The following is a 12,170-nucleotide window of genomic DNA, read 5'->3' on the forward strand; positions in this document are numbered from 1 at the left end:
CTAACTTCACAGCTTCTGTCTAGCTCCCTATGACTGGTACATTTAGTTGAGGATCTCAGCTGAAGCTGAATGGCAAGTGGTGCCCATGCTCTTATGAGGAAAGTGGCAGGTGAGTGTGCAAGGAGGGAAAAGCTAGAATGCCTACCCTGTTTTGCTCGCCTCTGTACACTGAGGTATAAGTCAGTGAGGTTTGTATCTTCTCTCCTCCCTTCACTCATAGGGATTGCTGAAGGGAAGTTCAGGCTGGTGTGGAGTGGCAGACTGGCATTTCTGATAATAACTACAGTTAGTGCTTCCTCGTTGGGGAAGAGAAATGGAGACATGGATACCTTCACTCTTACTGGGAGTAGTTTAATTCTTGCTTTGCACAGATCTGAGAAGTGCATTTGCTGGACAAGTCTTTGCTAAGGCCCTGCAAAGCAGCATAGTGTCTCAGAGCACAAGCAAGAATTCATGCCACATACAGATAAGATATGTATGACTAGAGAAAGAAAGGTAGTATGACCTGAGCTAATGCAAACAACCTGTGTGCTGAACAGGCTCTTGCTATATCAACAACTGTCCAGACAGTTCCCTGGTTTCCTGTCTGACCTTTCTGTTTTCTATCAAATTTCTCTGCTTGGCTTTCTTGTTATCCAGTAGCAATATCTGAGAGTCTTAACTGTTACCATGTAACAGGTGGTTAGTATTTGAGGAAACCTTGAGTTTCTCAGTTTAAATTAACAGTAATTATGCTTCTTTCAAAGGTGCCCCTCTGTACTGTAAGGTAATCTTGTGATGTTTTTTAGGTTCGTCTGAGCAGCTGGATACAGAGCGAACCATGATGAGTTTGTTCTTGGATCCCAAAGAGTCTCCTTCCTGGAAGACAGCCTATTTCTACTGCTTGAGCAGCAGCAAGCACTTTCTGGAACAGATTCTGGTATGGCCATAAAATCATTAAGAGGGAAACCCAGTGGTGGCTAAAGTCAGTCCCTGTATTGAACACGTCTTGACGGTGCACAGAAGCATTTTGTATTCAAATAGTGTTTAGTAGGGGTCATGACTTATAGGAACAAGGAGGTAACTGGTGATAACTCCCCTACTTTCAGCTGTGTGATGAACTCAAAATATTCAGTGAGATTTTTGGAAAAGCTCATCTGCATGCAGACAAGATTAGATCTCCAAGATATCGTATGTTCTGATTGTAATTTTCTTGGATATGCCACTTGATTTACCTCATGACCTTGAACTTGTTGCTTTGCTTTTCTGATGCTGGTAGACTTGGGGCAGTGAGACTAGTTTGCACTGTAAAATTTATGTTTTAAAGAGCTTGAAGACCTGGTGAAAAATACTCTGGTGTGAATTAAATTATTTGAATTTATTTATGTAGATGGAAGAAATAGTATACGGGTAGGTTGTCACTGTTAAAGTGCAAGTTTTTAAGGTTGAACATATTTCCACTTCTAAATAATGTGCTCATTCAAGTTTCTTACATAATGCCCTTGACAGAGACATAATCAATAGAAAGAACGTAAAGATAATGTAGTGAGGGAGTGTGAGCTGGCTCTGTAGTAAGCATTTGAAATGATGGCTTTTTTCCTTATGACAGTTTTGCTGAAGAGTAAACCTGATGGCTCGGAAAATACAAGTTTAGGGAAGTTCCAGATGCAGAACTTCACCATTTTAGTGAAGCTAATACTGAAATGGCTACTTGCTTACATAACCTGCCAGGCATTATAGGTCTCTGCATTTTGGAAAGATAAATACTTCTTTCCTTTTGTTTTGTAGGTGACTGCATTAACTTTACTAAAAAGAGAAGACTACTCAGGCCTGAACAGCTTATTGAGGAGAGAATTCAACCCCCTTTGCCGCCTCTTGGTATTGTTAGGATGGACTCATTGTCAAAGCTTGGAATCAGCAAAAGCATTGTTATGGACTCTTCACAAAACTCAGGTAAATCAGCAGAAAGTGGCAGCATCCCAGTCTGAGTCCAGATAATGCAACTTGTTTGCAAAAATAAATAGGAACAGGGAGTTTCCAATGAGAATGTTAAACTTTATCAAAATGGAATAAAAAAAGCTAAGATGTTACAGTTGTGTGTAGGTAACATTATTGGACACTTGCCTTTCTTCTTACTTCTCAGCTGTGAAGGGAGTATGATTGCACAGGAGAGTCTGAAAGTTTTTCTGGCATAAGCTCTTCAGCCTTGGCTGTTAACAGAGAGAAAGACAGCAACAGTTGTTGATTAGTTTTTCTAAGAGCTGGCGGATGTTTGGTTGGTGTTATTTCATCCAGTGAGTCATCACTGGATAGTGACTAATTCTGGTCACAACTAACCTGAGTTCAGCAACAGAATAGCTTGGAAATTTCCCATACCCATTCTCAAAATGAAATGATAAATGACAAGAGCTGTGACTCAAAGATCCACCTTGTCTGGGGGGAGTCTTCATCTCTGAAGAAGACAGTGTAGCTGCAGTTCAGATGATGTCTGCTTGCAGGCAAGTGGCTTGGACAACAGAGGTGGGGAGATGGGGAGCCTTGCACTGCTGGATCATTGGGACAGATCTAGGCTGGTATTGCCTTAAGGCAGTTACCATCTATTGGTAACAGACTGAAGGTCTATTCAGTAGCCTCTGCAAAGTGAAAGTCTTAGATCTGATGGAAAAGGAGAATAACTGTCTGCTACCCAGTATATCATCTGTTCTAGTACATGATTAGCTCTAGAGGTTAGTGTCTTAGACTGTTATTAAGAAGCATTAATTTGCATTTCGAAAGCTAACCTTGAAAAGGGATGTAGCCACCTTTCCATGGTGTGTTGAGTGGAGGCTGACTGATTTGGATGCTCTTTCAGAATAGCCCTTCCTTGCTGACTTTGTAATAAAACTGGTAACTTTCTGTACTTGAAAGTTCCCATCTGGATAAAGAAGTCTTACAAACATCCCATATGTGACACAGGCTTGGTTCTGCTCTCTGACTAGAGGATTTGTTGTAAAGGGATTCTTTTATTTATCTTTCCATTTAGGATCTGTGCAATGATTCAGTACTGAAAGATTTCTGTGATGGGCTGTGGGCTCAGGTGGAAGTGCTTGAATGGTGCATACAGCAAAACAGGTAAAATGGTCAGAAGGACTTCTTCCAAACTGTCTTGCCAAATCTGCCCATTAGTCAATTTATGTATGCAAATAGAAATTGTGTTCTTTTCTTGTGAATCTTGGCTAATCATCTCTTGGTGACTGTATATCACAAGCTCTTGAAATTGCTTCATGGCCATCAGTGCTGCTATTTGTTTTTCTTTTTAACTGCAGTAGTTTGGTTGAATCAGAATTAGAGTGGGAGATAAGTCTTTAAACATGGCTGAGACCCCTAAATCTGTCTGTGACACCTCTTTGTTTGTTCTCTCTTGCAGTATTACTATCCCAAGGAAGGTTCTTTTGCAACACTTGCACGGTCTAGATTGCCACACTGCAGTGTACTCTCTTCATCATCTCACTAATCTTCTGGCACTGAATGAAGACGATGTTATTGAGCTTCTTCAGAAAGTTCCTGCTAGAGACAAACAGATGCAGGGTAAATGTGTAGGGTGGTGAGAACACAGAAAAACCCCTATCCATCAAGTATGTGCTGCTCAGTATTTCTGCCAGGAAGAATCTGTTCTTTTGACCTACTTCTGTAAATGAGGAAGATAGTACTTATCAGCTGTTTCACAGAAGAAAACTAGAGGGCATGTAAAAATTATTTTAGAATCCTTTTGGGGAGTAAATTCTCTCCCAAGAAGGAGTTGTGAGATCTCTTTGATCTCACAAGGACAGATCTCTGAAACAGCATTTTCAAAATGGTAACAAGACTTTGCACATGCTCATAATATATGCTACTCGTAAATTATATACTGTATAATACCCTTAGCTTGAAAAGTAAGTGTATATTTTGGATTTCAGCTATCTGCACTTAAATTTAAAATCAAAAGGCAAAGCCAGATGAAATTGACAATGTCTCATACTATATCATCTACATTTTTGAAAGATACAAAATGTTTTTTGGTTTTTTTCCTAATATTAAGTCTTACCAAATCTACTTTAATATTAAAAACCAGTAAGGCTTACCTACAGGCTGTGTTTACATCCCTCTTGCCTCACTTCTGTCATTTTCCCATGTTCCAATTTGGTGCCTAAAATACCTGAGATTCCTAAACACATTAGTTTGCTCAGAAGTGACTCTCCTTGTACACTCTCTTGATTGCGGCCTATGTCCAGGTTCAGCTGCTGCTATTTAAAGCTGTTTTTTGCCAGGGCCTCTTAATGATACAGAAGCTCAGTCTTCTGCATGTACTAGAACCTAAGAAGCTGCAATTTTTTGCCTTATTGCTTCTATGGATGGGAATTTGTACATGTGTAATTTCAACCTGAGTTGCATGGAGACCTCTCAGTGATGCATCTCGCGTGGATTTTCCAGGTTGCCTGGTGGGAAGCAGTTTTCTTTCCTTCCAGTATCATATTGTTAAGATGTTAGTTTCCAGTCCTACTTTTACAGGTTTTATTGTTAAATATCATGACGGTTGTCTTGAATAGTCTTAAAAGATGTAATGATTGAGACTCAATATAGATCTCTAGTTTCAGTGTCCTGCTTTCTGAAATTAATTGTTTTGTTGTTGCTGATGTTGGGGTCTTTTAATCAGTTCTTGCATTTTAATTCTTTTCTGCTTAAATTCTGTCAAAACCTTTCAGAAACAGGAAGAGGCAGTCCCATCATACCTTCTGGGAGCTCCATGACTGTAGCAAAAGAATTCTAGCTGTGGTTTCACTTCTTTTTTCAGATCACCTTAATTTACAGAACTAGTTAATGGAAGACAAGTCCTCTCTCTCTTTTCAGCCCAGTGATTGTTGTAAAATTTAGATAATTATATAAACACAGTTTAATAGAATCTCCTTTAAAATAAAGGGAGGAGAGGGGTCATGAAGTTTTGATTTGTGTGAGTTGGTAGTGTTAATAGGCCTTTTTCTCCCTCACCCCACATACTTCCCCTTCTTTCTGACACACATCTGTCAGCTGCAGTAGTGAAACTGAAGTAGAGGTACTGGTAGACAGTTGTGTTCAGGCACCCTTCAGATCAGTGCGTAATGCTAGTTTTGATCAGTCACACTAACAAAAGAAATGATGGGCAGAAATTTCCTCATGAGTTACAGAATTCAAGAATGAGGTGTTAATATTTCTGCCATAGGAAAAACAAGTGCTTATAGTTAAAGAGTAGTTGTTTGGTATTAGTACAAGGAAAAGGGCTGGTTTAGATGCAGATACTGACACAGACTCACTGCATCCAAGTCTTTCCACATGGGAGGCAAAAGTGTATTAAACTTGCATTTGATTACTAGTGTGTATCTTGTAGTATCTCCAGCTAGCTATTTCTCTTTTTCAGAGGACTGTATTTATCAGATCTCTGGCTTCACCTGCATGAAGTCCTCTTAAGACAGTGGTATTGAGAGCTTTTTGGGTGCTACATATTAGTGTAGAGCTGCTGGTGAATTATAGCATTTCTGTGGCATGTGGATTCTGCAAAGGATTGATACTTGGATGTTTCCTCAGTTCTGTCTGCTGTTTGCATTATAGTTTTCACCATTGTCGCTGTTTAGAATTGCAGTGATAGGGAATAATTGGTTTCAAACTGTTTGTGCTTTCAGGGCTTTTGTCTTGGCTGCTCTGTAGTTTTCAGAAGAGTTCAGGTGCTTTTCTTTGAAATCATGCTCAAGCCTTGTGGAGGACGGTACTGAAACACTTTCTAGGTAGTGCTGTTCAGTCCTAGAGTTTGGATGGGGACATTGTCAGTACATCAAACCAGTGCTTTGTTTAAAAAAAAAAAAAAAAAAAAATTGGCTAATGCTTCTCCTGTGTGCCAGTAGGCAGAGGGACAATCTACCCCTTGTATGAGAATGTAGGATAGTGGATTCAAGCACTAATTTAACACTGTCTGGTGTTTTCTTTTTGTTGTTGTTGTTTTGGGTTTTTTTTAACCTTTGTACAGTAGTTGGATAATTCATCTAAACCCAGCGTAACAGAATATATGACTCTGTATTGTGTTCTTGGGTGAAGGGAATGATGATGCAACTTTTACATAATTTGCAGCTCTGATGTTCTGTTGTACTAAGAAGAGATCATGGCTCTGGCATGCGACACCTTCTTTCCTCAAAAAAAAGCAAAAAGGAGAAGGAGTGGGTGTAGTACTTCTCTAAGTTGCCTTTATCATAAATGTGTGAAGGAAACTGTGGGACCGTACTTTTTCTTTAATCAATTGCAGATTTTATATGATCTATATGGCCGGCCGTTGTGGATAGAATCAACCGTGATAGTTATTTATTAGTACAAATCTGTAGAGGTCGTGGTAATCTATTCTCACTACAGTCATAGCCAGTCTACACTATTTCCCTACTTATCCACTGTGTGATAGAACACACAATTCTAAGATGCTGGAATGAGACACGGTCTGTCCCTGTGTTGTAAATGCAGCAGTGTATGTGGCTTAACCACATACCTCTAATGAGACTCGTCATGACCAGATTTTGATCATTCTGTGCTGTAGCCAGGTCCTGTAACACAAATTCACAGAAATTTTCCTTTTCAGAAGGGGATCCACACCTGACTTGTCTGTGCCTACCTGTTGTGGGTTTGGTTTTGGTTTTGGTTTTTTTTTTTTTCATATGTTGTGAAGTAACAGTGAGATAGAGCAAATCTGGGAAGAAAGATGTGACACTGGGAAAGAAGGACTGGTTAAATATTGCTGCGTGGGAACTGCAGGAGAAAATTAACTTGTTTTCTCATCTCCTTCCTACTCCTTCAACACCCTTATTTCTCTCCACAGCAGCAACACTCCCTAACACCCTGAGTCAGCAACGCAATCTGGCACTGTTTCGAGCATTTTGTGCCATGAAGTATGCTATCTATGCTCTCTGTGTGAATTCTCATAAGCATTCCAAGTGCAAAGATTGCGTACACAGCCTTCTTGGTGATATCCCTGAAGACGCAACTTCTGGAGAACCAGCAGGTGATTGGCCTCCTTTCTCAGGTTCAGTAGCCTGTGCTTCTCCATTTGCTGGGCTCTGATTTATCATTTAGTATTGGGATAATATTGCATCCTGTGCACATATGATGTTTTTATTCAGTGGGCTATGACTGCTTTGCAAACAAGTATAATGGCATTTCTTTGAGGTGTTGTTACCTTTAGTAACAATAGATATGAATAAGCTACCTGTCTTGTTCCAAAACATTTAAGGTAATTGTATTAAAAATGTAGTGCAAAAAGAAGGTGATATTACATACAGGATGGTAATGGCAGGGATGCTTTTGTAAGAGCTTATGATTTCCCAGAGCTAAAACTGACTTAAAGGCTAAAAGGGGTGTAATCTGAGTTTGCACATCATTGCACAAGGCGATAATTGGCATTACTGAGAGGGAGGAGGTACACTACCTTTCTAAATGTAAAATGTTGGACATATATTTACTTGATCCATGAAGGAATGATTGGCTCTAAGCCACTGGGACAGTTCCCTCTTCTAGGATTTTCTTAAATGGCAAAGGTTGGAGGAAAGAACTCCTGAAAAATCTTGTAAGTGTCCTTTATTTTTGTTTTTAATTATACAGATTGCTCTTCAGTATTTCCTCAGTACCTTGTGAAGTGTCAGCAGTTCTTAAGGAGTGTTCCTGCTCCTCTGCGCCTGGAGGTTTTGGAGAACATCTTCTCCTTGCTTTTTGTTTCCTACAGTGACCTCCATACTGAGGCTTTTCTACCTGAAGACTATTCAGAGGATGATGATCTTGACAAAAAGACTACTACTGTGAGTGTAGAAGGCAGTGCTAGTCGGCGGTCTTCTACCTCTGAAAGTCCACAGCACCTAATAGAGGCTGAAAAGAAATTAGAGAGGCATCTGCTGGCTGCTGAGACAGTTCACACAGATACCCAAGATCTTCATGACTCGATGTTAGGTGGCAAAAGCTGTGAAACCTCTAGGCTGAGCTACCTGGATTTGAAACACTTCACTAGTGGTGTTACTGGATTTTTAGTGGATGAGGTGGCCATGGATGCCTTCCTCACATTGCTTCTCAACCATCTGGAAGAAATTCAGAGTTCTCTCCCATGGGACTCCAGTAACGTTCTTCGTGAAGAGCTGGAACTTGTCGAGTGCTTGAATCTTTCTGCAAGCAGAGACGCCTTTGGAAGTCGTGTGTTACAGTTTTCCAAATACCTTTCTGAAGCTCACTGGCGATATAAGGTGGTGATGAGTAACAGAAATGCAGGTAGGCTTTGTATTTGGTAGTTTCTGATGTATTGACACTGTTCTGTTACAGCTTTCTAGGCAGTGGTCTCAAGACTACATTCCCTGAGCCTCTTACTAAGGGAGCACATTTTGGCAGATATTAGGAGAGTGACCTAGTTGGAGATCGCCTGGCTCTGGCACGATTTTCCAATAGCAGTGATGTCTATTCTAATAAGAAAGTTTGGGTTTTCTTTTTCTTTTTTTCCCTCCCCTTTGTGGACACACTGCTTCAGTTTGCCTGTCTTTCTCCTGCTGCTTGGTCACAAGTTATGTCAACAGGGCAGTGATATGAAGGGACATGGTGGTGTGGGATCCTGTGCAAGTCAGATAGATTCATCTCATTCATGGACAGAGTGTTGATCTAGCCTAGTCTGGAAACGTTTTAGGAACATGTATCAGAGGAAGCTGGATTATTCGGGGATGCAGACCACTCCTCAGGAGTAGCTAAAACAACACACTCAGGAACCTGTTTCCCGCCCACCCTTCTCCATATCCTATAACTTGTTAGCCCTGCTACTCTCACATTTCTGCTTGTATCATAGTGTGGCTTATTGTGTATCTCAGACCATGCAAAGTCCATGTCCCAAGAAAGACTGGGCAGTATGGACCTTAAATGTTCCAAGTTTCCAAACTTGTGTTCAACTATTTCTAAAGTCTCCCCATATAAAGGAGGGGATGCGATGGGACTTATGTTTGAGTAGACAGCCCTCAGTGTTTCTGTTGGACAGGCAGCATCTTCTGTGGGATTCTGTACTTTTGAGTCCTGACTTCTGACAAATGTTGGTAACTATTTGGGGAACATCTTTCAGGGAAAGATGGCTGGCTTTTCTTGACACTGTCTAGCTCTTGGGTTTTCTGTCTCAAGGGCTGGAACCCACATTACTTGCTCACTTCCAGAATTGTTGACCAAGTCAGGGCTCATACTACCCTGCGTTACTGAAGAACCCAGTTGTTTCAGCAAAATGTTAATGACAAATCAAACTCTCTCTTTTACTATTTTAATTCTTATTCTTTTCACCTTGTTTCTAGCTGTTTATGTACTTGGACTATACCTATTTTTCTGTATAGTTAGAATCACAGAATCATTTAGGTTGGAAAAGACCCTTAGTACTCAATAGGGTTGTAGAAGGTATAGTACATATATATACATAAGCAACATTGGATGTGGATGTGAAAACCACAGTATTAGTTGAGTTGCATCAAAATTACTTCCAGATGCTGGTTTAAACTTTACTGCAGAAGTGCTCTTAGCTGAGATCAGCTGTGTTTTCTTTGGAGATTTGCCATCATAGCTCTACCTATGTAGATGTGCTTTAAGGTAGACAAATAACTGTTAATGACCTGTCCAGCTGTTTGGTAATGTTTTTGCTTAAATGTTTCACAGAACATCAGCTTGCAGCTTCCAGGAGATACTGCTCTTTAATCAGCTGCTCCAGCTTTAAGAAACGAAGTAGATCTCAAAGGTACAAAACAGGTGGGTTGAAAAAGTCACTTGGAGAAGACATCTCTGAAATGTGCATAATTTTGCTGAGCTCATAGCTGAATGCAATTAGATTTAATGGACTAGGGGTAGAGGACTAGATTTATTTCCTTTAATTTTCTAACTAGTTTGAAGTGTCTTAGTCCAATTCCACTTGGATTGAGGTTGTTTTCCTAAAGCTTACCTGCACAACTAAAAGATAACTAATTTTAAATTCAGGTAAGAAAATAACTTCTTTCATCCATAGTCTGATTTGGGGCAGAGGAGGACTTTGCAACTATAGTACCAGTTCTTTCCTTTCCCCACTATATCCAGTGACTGTTGGGTATATTTTCATTCCTACCACAATAGTATCTAGGATGTGAATTTACAGGAGTTTGTGGCTTAAATTGGCAGCCTTAGGAGAAAGTTGTGTTCCTCACCCTTTTTCTATTTAGCCTTTAAAAGGTACATCTGGTTTTGGAGTGGGATGTTCCAAAATAAGAAGCTTTAAACTATCTGACATGAGTCAATGATGAGCCAACCCAACAGAGTCTCTTGCCTAGCACTTTCTTCAAATGAGCAGTTTTTGCATTTATCATAGACATCAGTGATGGCTCATTTGCGAGATACTCTTGAAGATCTCTTGCGGTTGCCTGATCTGTTCTTTGGAGTAAGTTTTAATTACCTTGTCTAGAAAAAGTGTATTTAATGTGCTGGTTTTGATTTGTTTCCATTTTAGATGGGAAAGAGGGAACTACCAGTCCATCATTAGAAAGCACAAGTAGCGAGCTAAGCACCAGTACCTCAGGTATTAAGCCACAAAACCAGTATTTCTTTCTTATCAATGTACATGATGAACTGTTTGCTTGACTAGTTAATGTGAATTACTGCTCTTTGCAGGACAGAGTTCAAACTTTTCACTTCTTGGAGCTCCCATTTTTGGCTGGCTTTTTCTAATTAGAATAGTATATATAGTATATATCTCTTCTGGAATAAGAAAATTAGATTTTTCTTGATATTTTTGGCTTGCGGGAAACAGTATGCAATGTATTGATGTGCAAACCATCAAAAAAGCTAATAGACTGGTAGTCATGTAACCTAAAACATGCTTAGGCATGCTAAATTGATTTAATAGGTGCAATACTTAAGACTTCTCCCTTTATCCATATTAAACCAGTGCCTTAGCATTGCGTCCACATTATGTAGGCTCTAAGCAGTGTTACATTTGGATGAGATCCAAACTGAAAGTTCTGACCAAGTAGTGAAATATTATGAGAATTTTTAACAAGATCTTTATGTTGACCTCTTCACCCTAAACCTTCCTTGTGACTCTGCTCCTATATTTTTGTGTTAAATATGTCAGGTACTGTTGTCTAATAAGTTAGCTGTTACCTGGTGAAATGTTTTTTCCATAATAGTGTACTGACTAATTCTGTTGTCTTGCAGAGGGAAGTACCAGTAATGTGTCTGGCTCAAGTGATTTGGAAAGCAGGGTGACACCACACCAGCAAAACCCCCTCATTCCTATGATGCTTTCTCCACCAGAATCACTGTTAGTTTCTTGTGTTTTGAGAGGAAACTTTGTAGAAGCCCATCAGGTAAATGAGTTGCATGTACTTTGTGCAATTAAAAATCTAATTTGGTATTGATGTTTGTGGTTGTGATAGCTAATGAAATTCCTGCTTCTTCTGCATTAGTAAGCATAGGGCTGAAGCATCTGCATTCCAAGTGAAAGGGTCACTTCAGAAGTAGAAGCAAGTGAAAGGAGCAAAGGTATTCCATACCAACATCCCATGGATGCTGGATTGTTTTTTTTCTTGTTATATAAAAATGCTTTCTCTAAACCTGGGTTCTCAAGGCATGAAAATGTTTGATGAGAGCTGGCCGAGGTTAGTGTTTCAGCTGAATGAAGAACACAAAGAGCTCACGTTGAAGCCTCATGAGGAAGCAGCATCTGAACTGCTTACTTTAGTCAGTGACTCAAAGCCATGACACTCTGCCACTTGTAAGCTCAGCAGGAACATGGAAATGTATTGCTTACCCAAAGCGGAGCCAAAGTGGTGATGACATTTATTTGAAGGAGGTATGTTTTGAGGCTAAATTCAGGGTACTGAAAACGGGCAGAAAGACTTGAAATTGACAGTCTGCACATCTGTAGTCCTTTGCTCCCTCACAGCTGTGCATGCAGCTGTGGCTGTTTTATGTGGCTTTTGGGCTGATGCTCTGAAAAAACATCTTGAGGTGCATCAGTGATTGGATCCTCTGTAAAAAGCAGTGTCGTGGTTTAACCCCAGCCAGCAACTAAGCACCACGCAGCCGCTCACTCGCTCCCCGCCCCCCCCCCCAGTGGAATGGGGGAGAAAATCGGGAAAAGAAGTAAAACTCGTGGGTTGAGATAAGAACGGTTTAATAGAACAGAAAAGAAGAAA

The 12,170-nt window shown here is 40.1% G+C and overlaps 1 protein-coding gene across 6 annotated transcripts in view; it reads left to right on the forward strand.

Annotated features, from left to right (window-relative positions):
- ZFYVE26 (zinc finger FYVE-type containing 26) overlaps window positions 1-12,170 on the forward strand; it is a 51,106-nt gene that overhangs the window by 5,535 nt on the left and 33,401 nt on the right. For 3 of the 6 annotated variants that reach the window (XM_041120591.1, XM_041120592.1, XM_041120605.1), the window contains exons 6-14: window positions 789-919; window positions 1,768-1,932; window positions 3,002-3,090; window positions 3,386-3,546; window positions 6,827-7,030; window positions 7,606-8,259; window positions 9,664-9,753; window positions 10,481-10,549; window positions 11,188-11,339. In XM_041120591.1, the coding sequence (XP_040976525.1) occupies window positions 789-919; window positions 1,768-1,932; window positions 3,002-3,090; window positions 3,386-3,546; window positions 6,827-7,030; window positions 7,606-8,259; window positions 9,664-9,753; window positions 10,481-10,549; window positions 11,188-11,339 (1,715 nt within the window). The remainder of the gene's footprint in view (window positions 1-788; window positions 920-1,767; window positions 1,933-3,001; window positions 3,091-3,385; window positions 3,547-6,826; window positions 7,031-7,605; window positions 8,260-9,663; window positions 9,754-10,480; window positions 10,550-11,187; window positions 11,340-12,170) is intronic. The other 3 variants (XM_041120596.1, XM_029996615.2, XM_041120599.1) reach the window with 2 other exon arrangements.

Source organism: Aquila chrysaetos, chromosome 2, assembly GCF_900496995.4.
Source record: "Aquila chrysaetos chrysaetos chromosome 2, bAquChr1.4, whole genome shotgun sequence".
Taxonomy (NCBI): Eukaryota; Metazoa; Chordata; class Aves; order Accipitriformes; family Accipitridae; genus Aquila; species Aquila chrysaetos.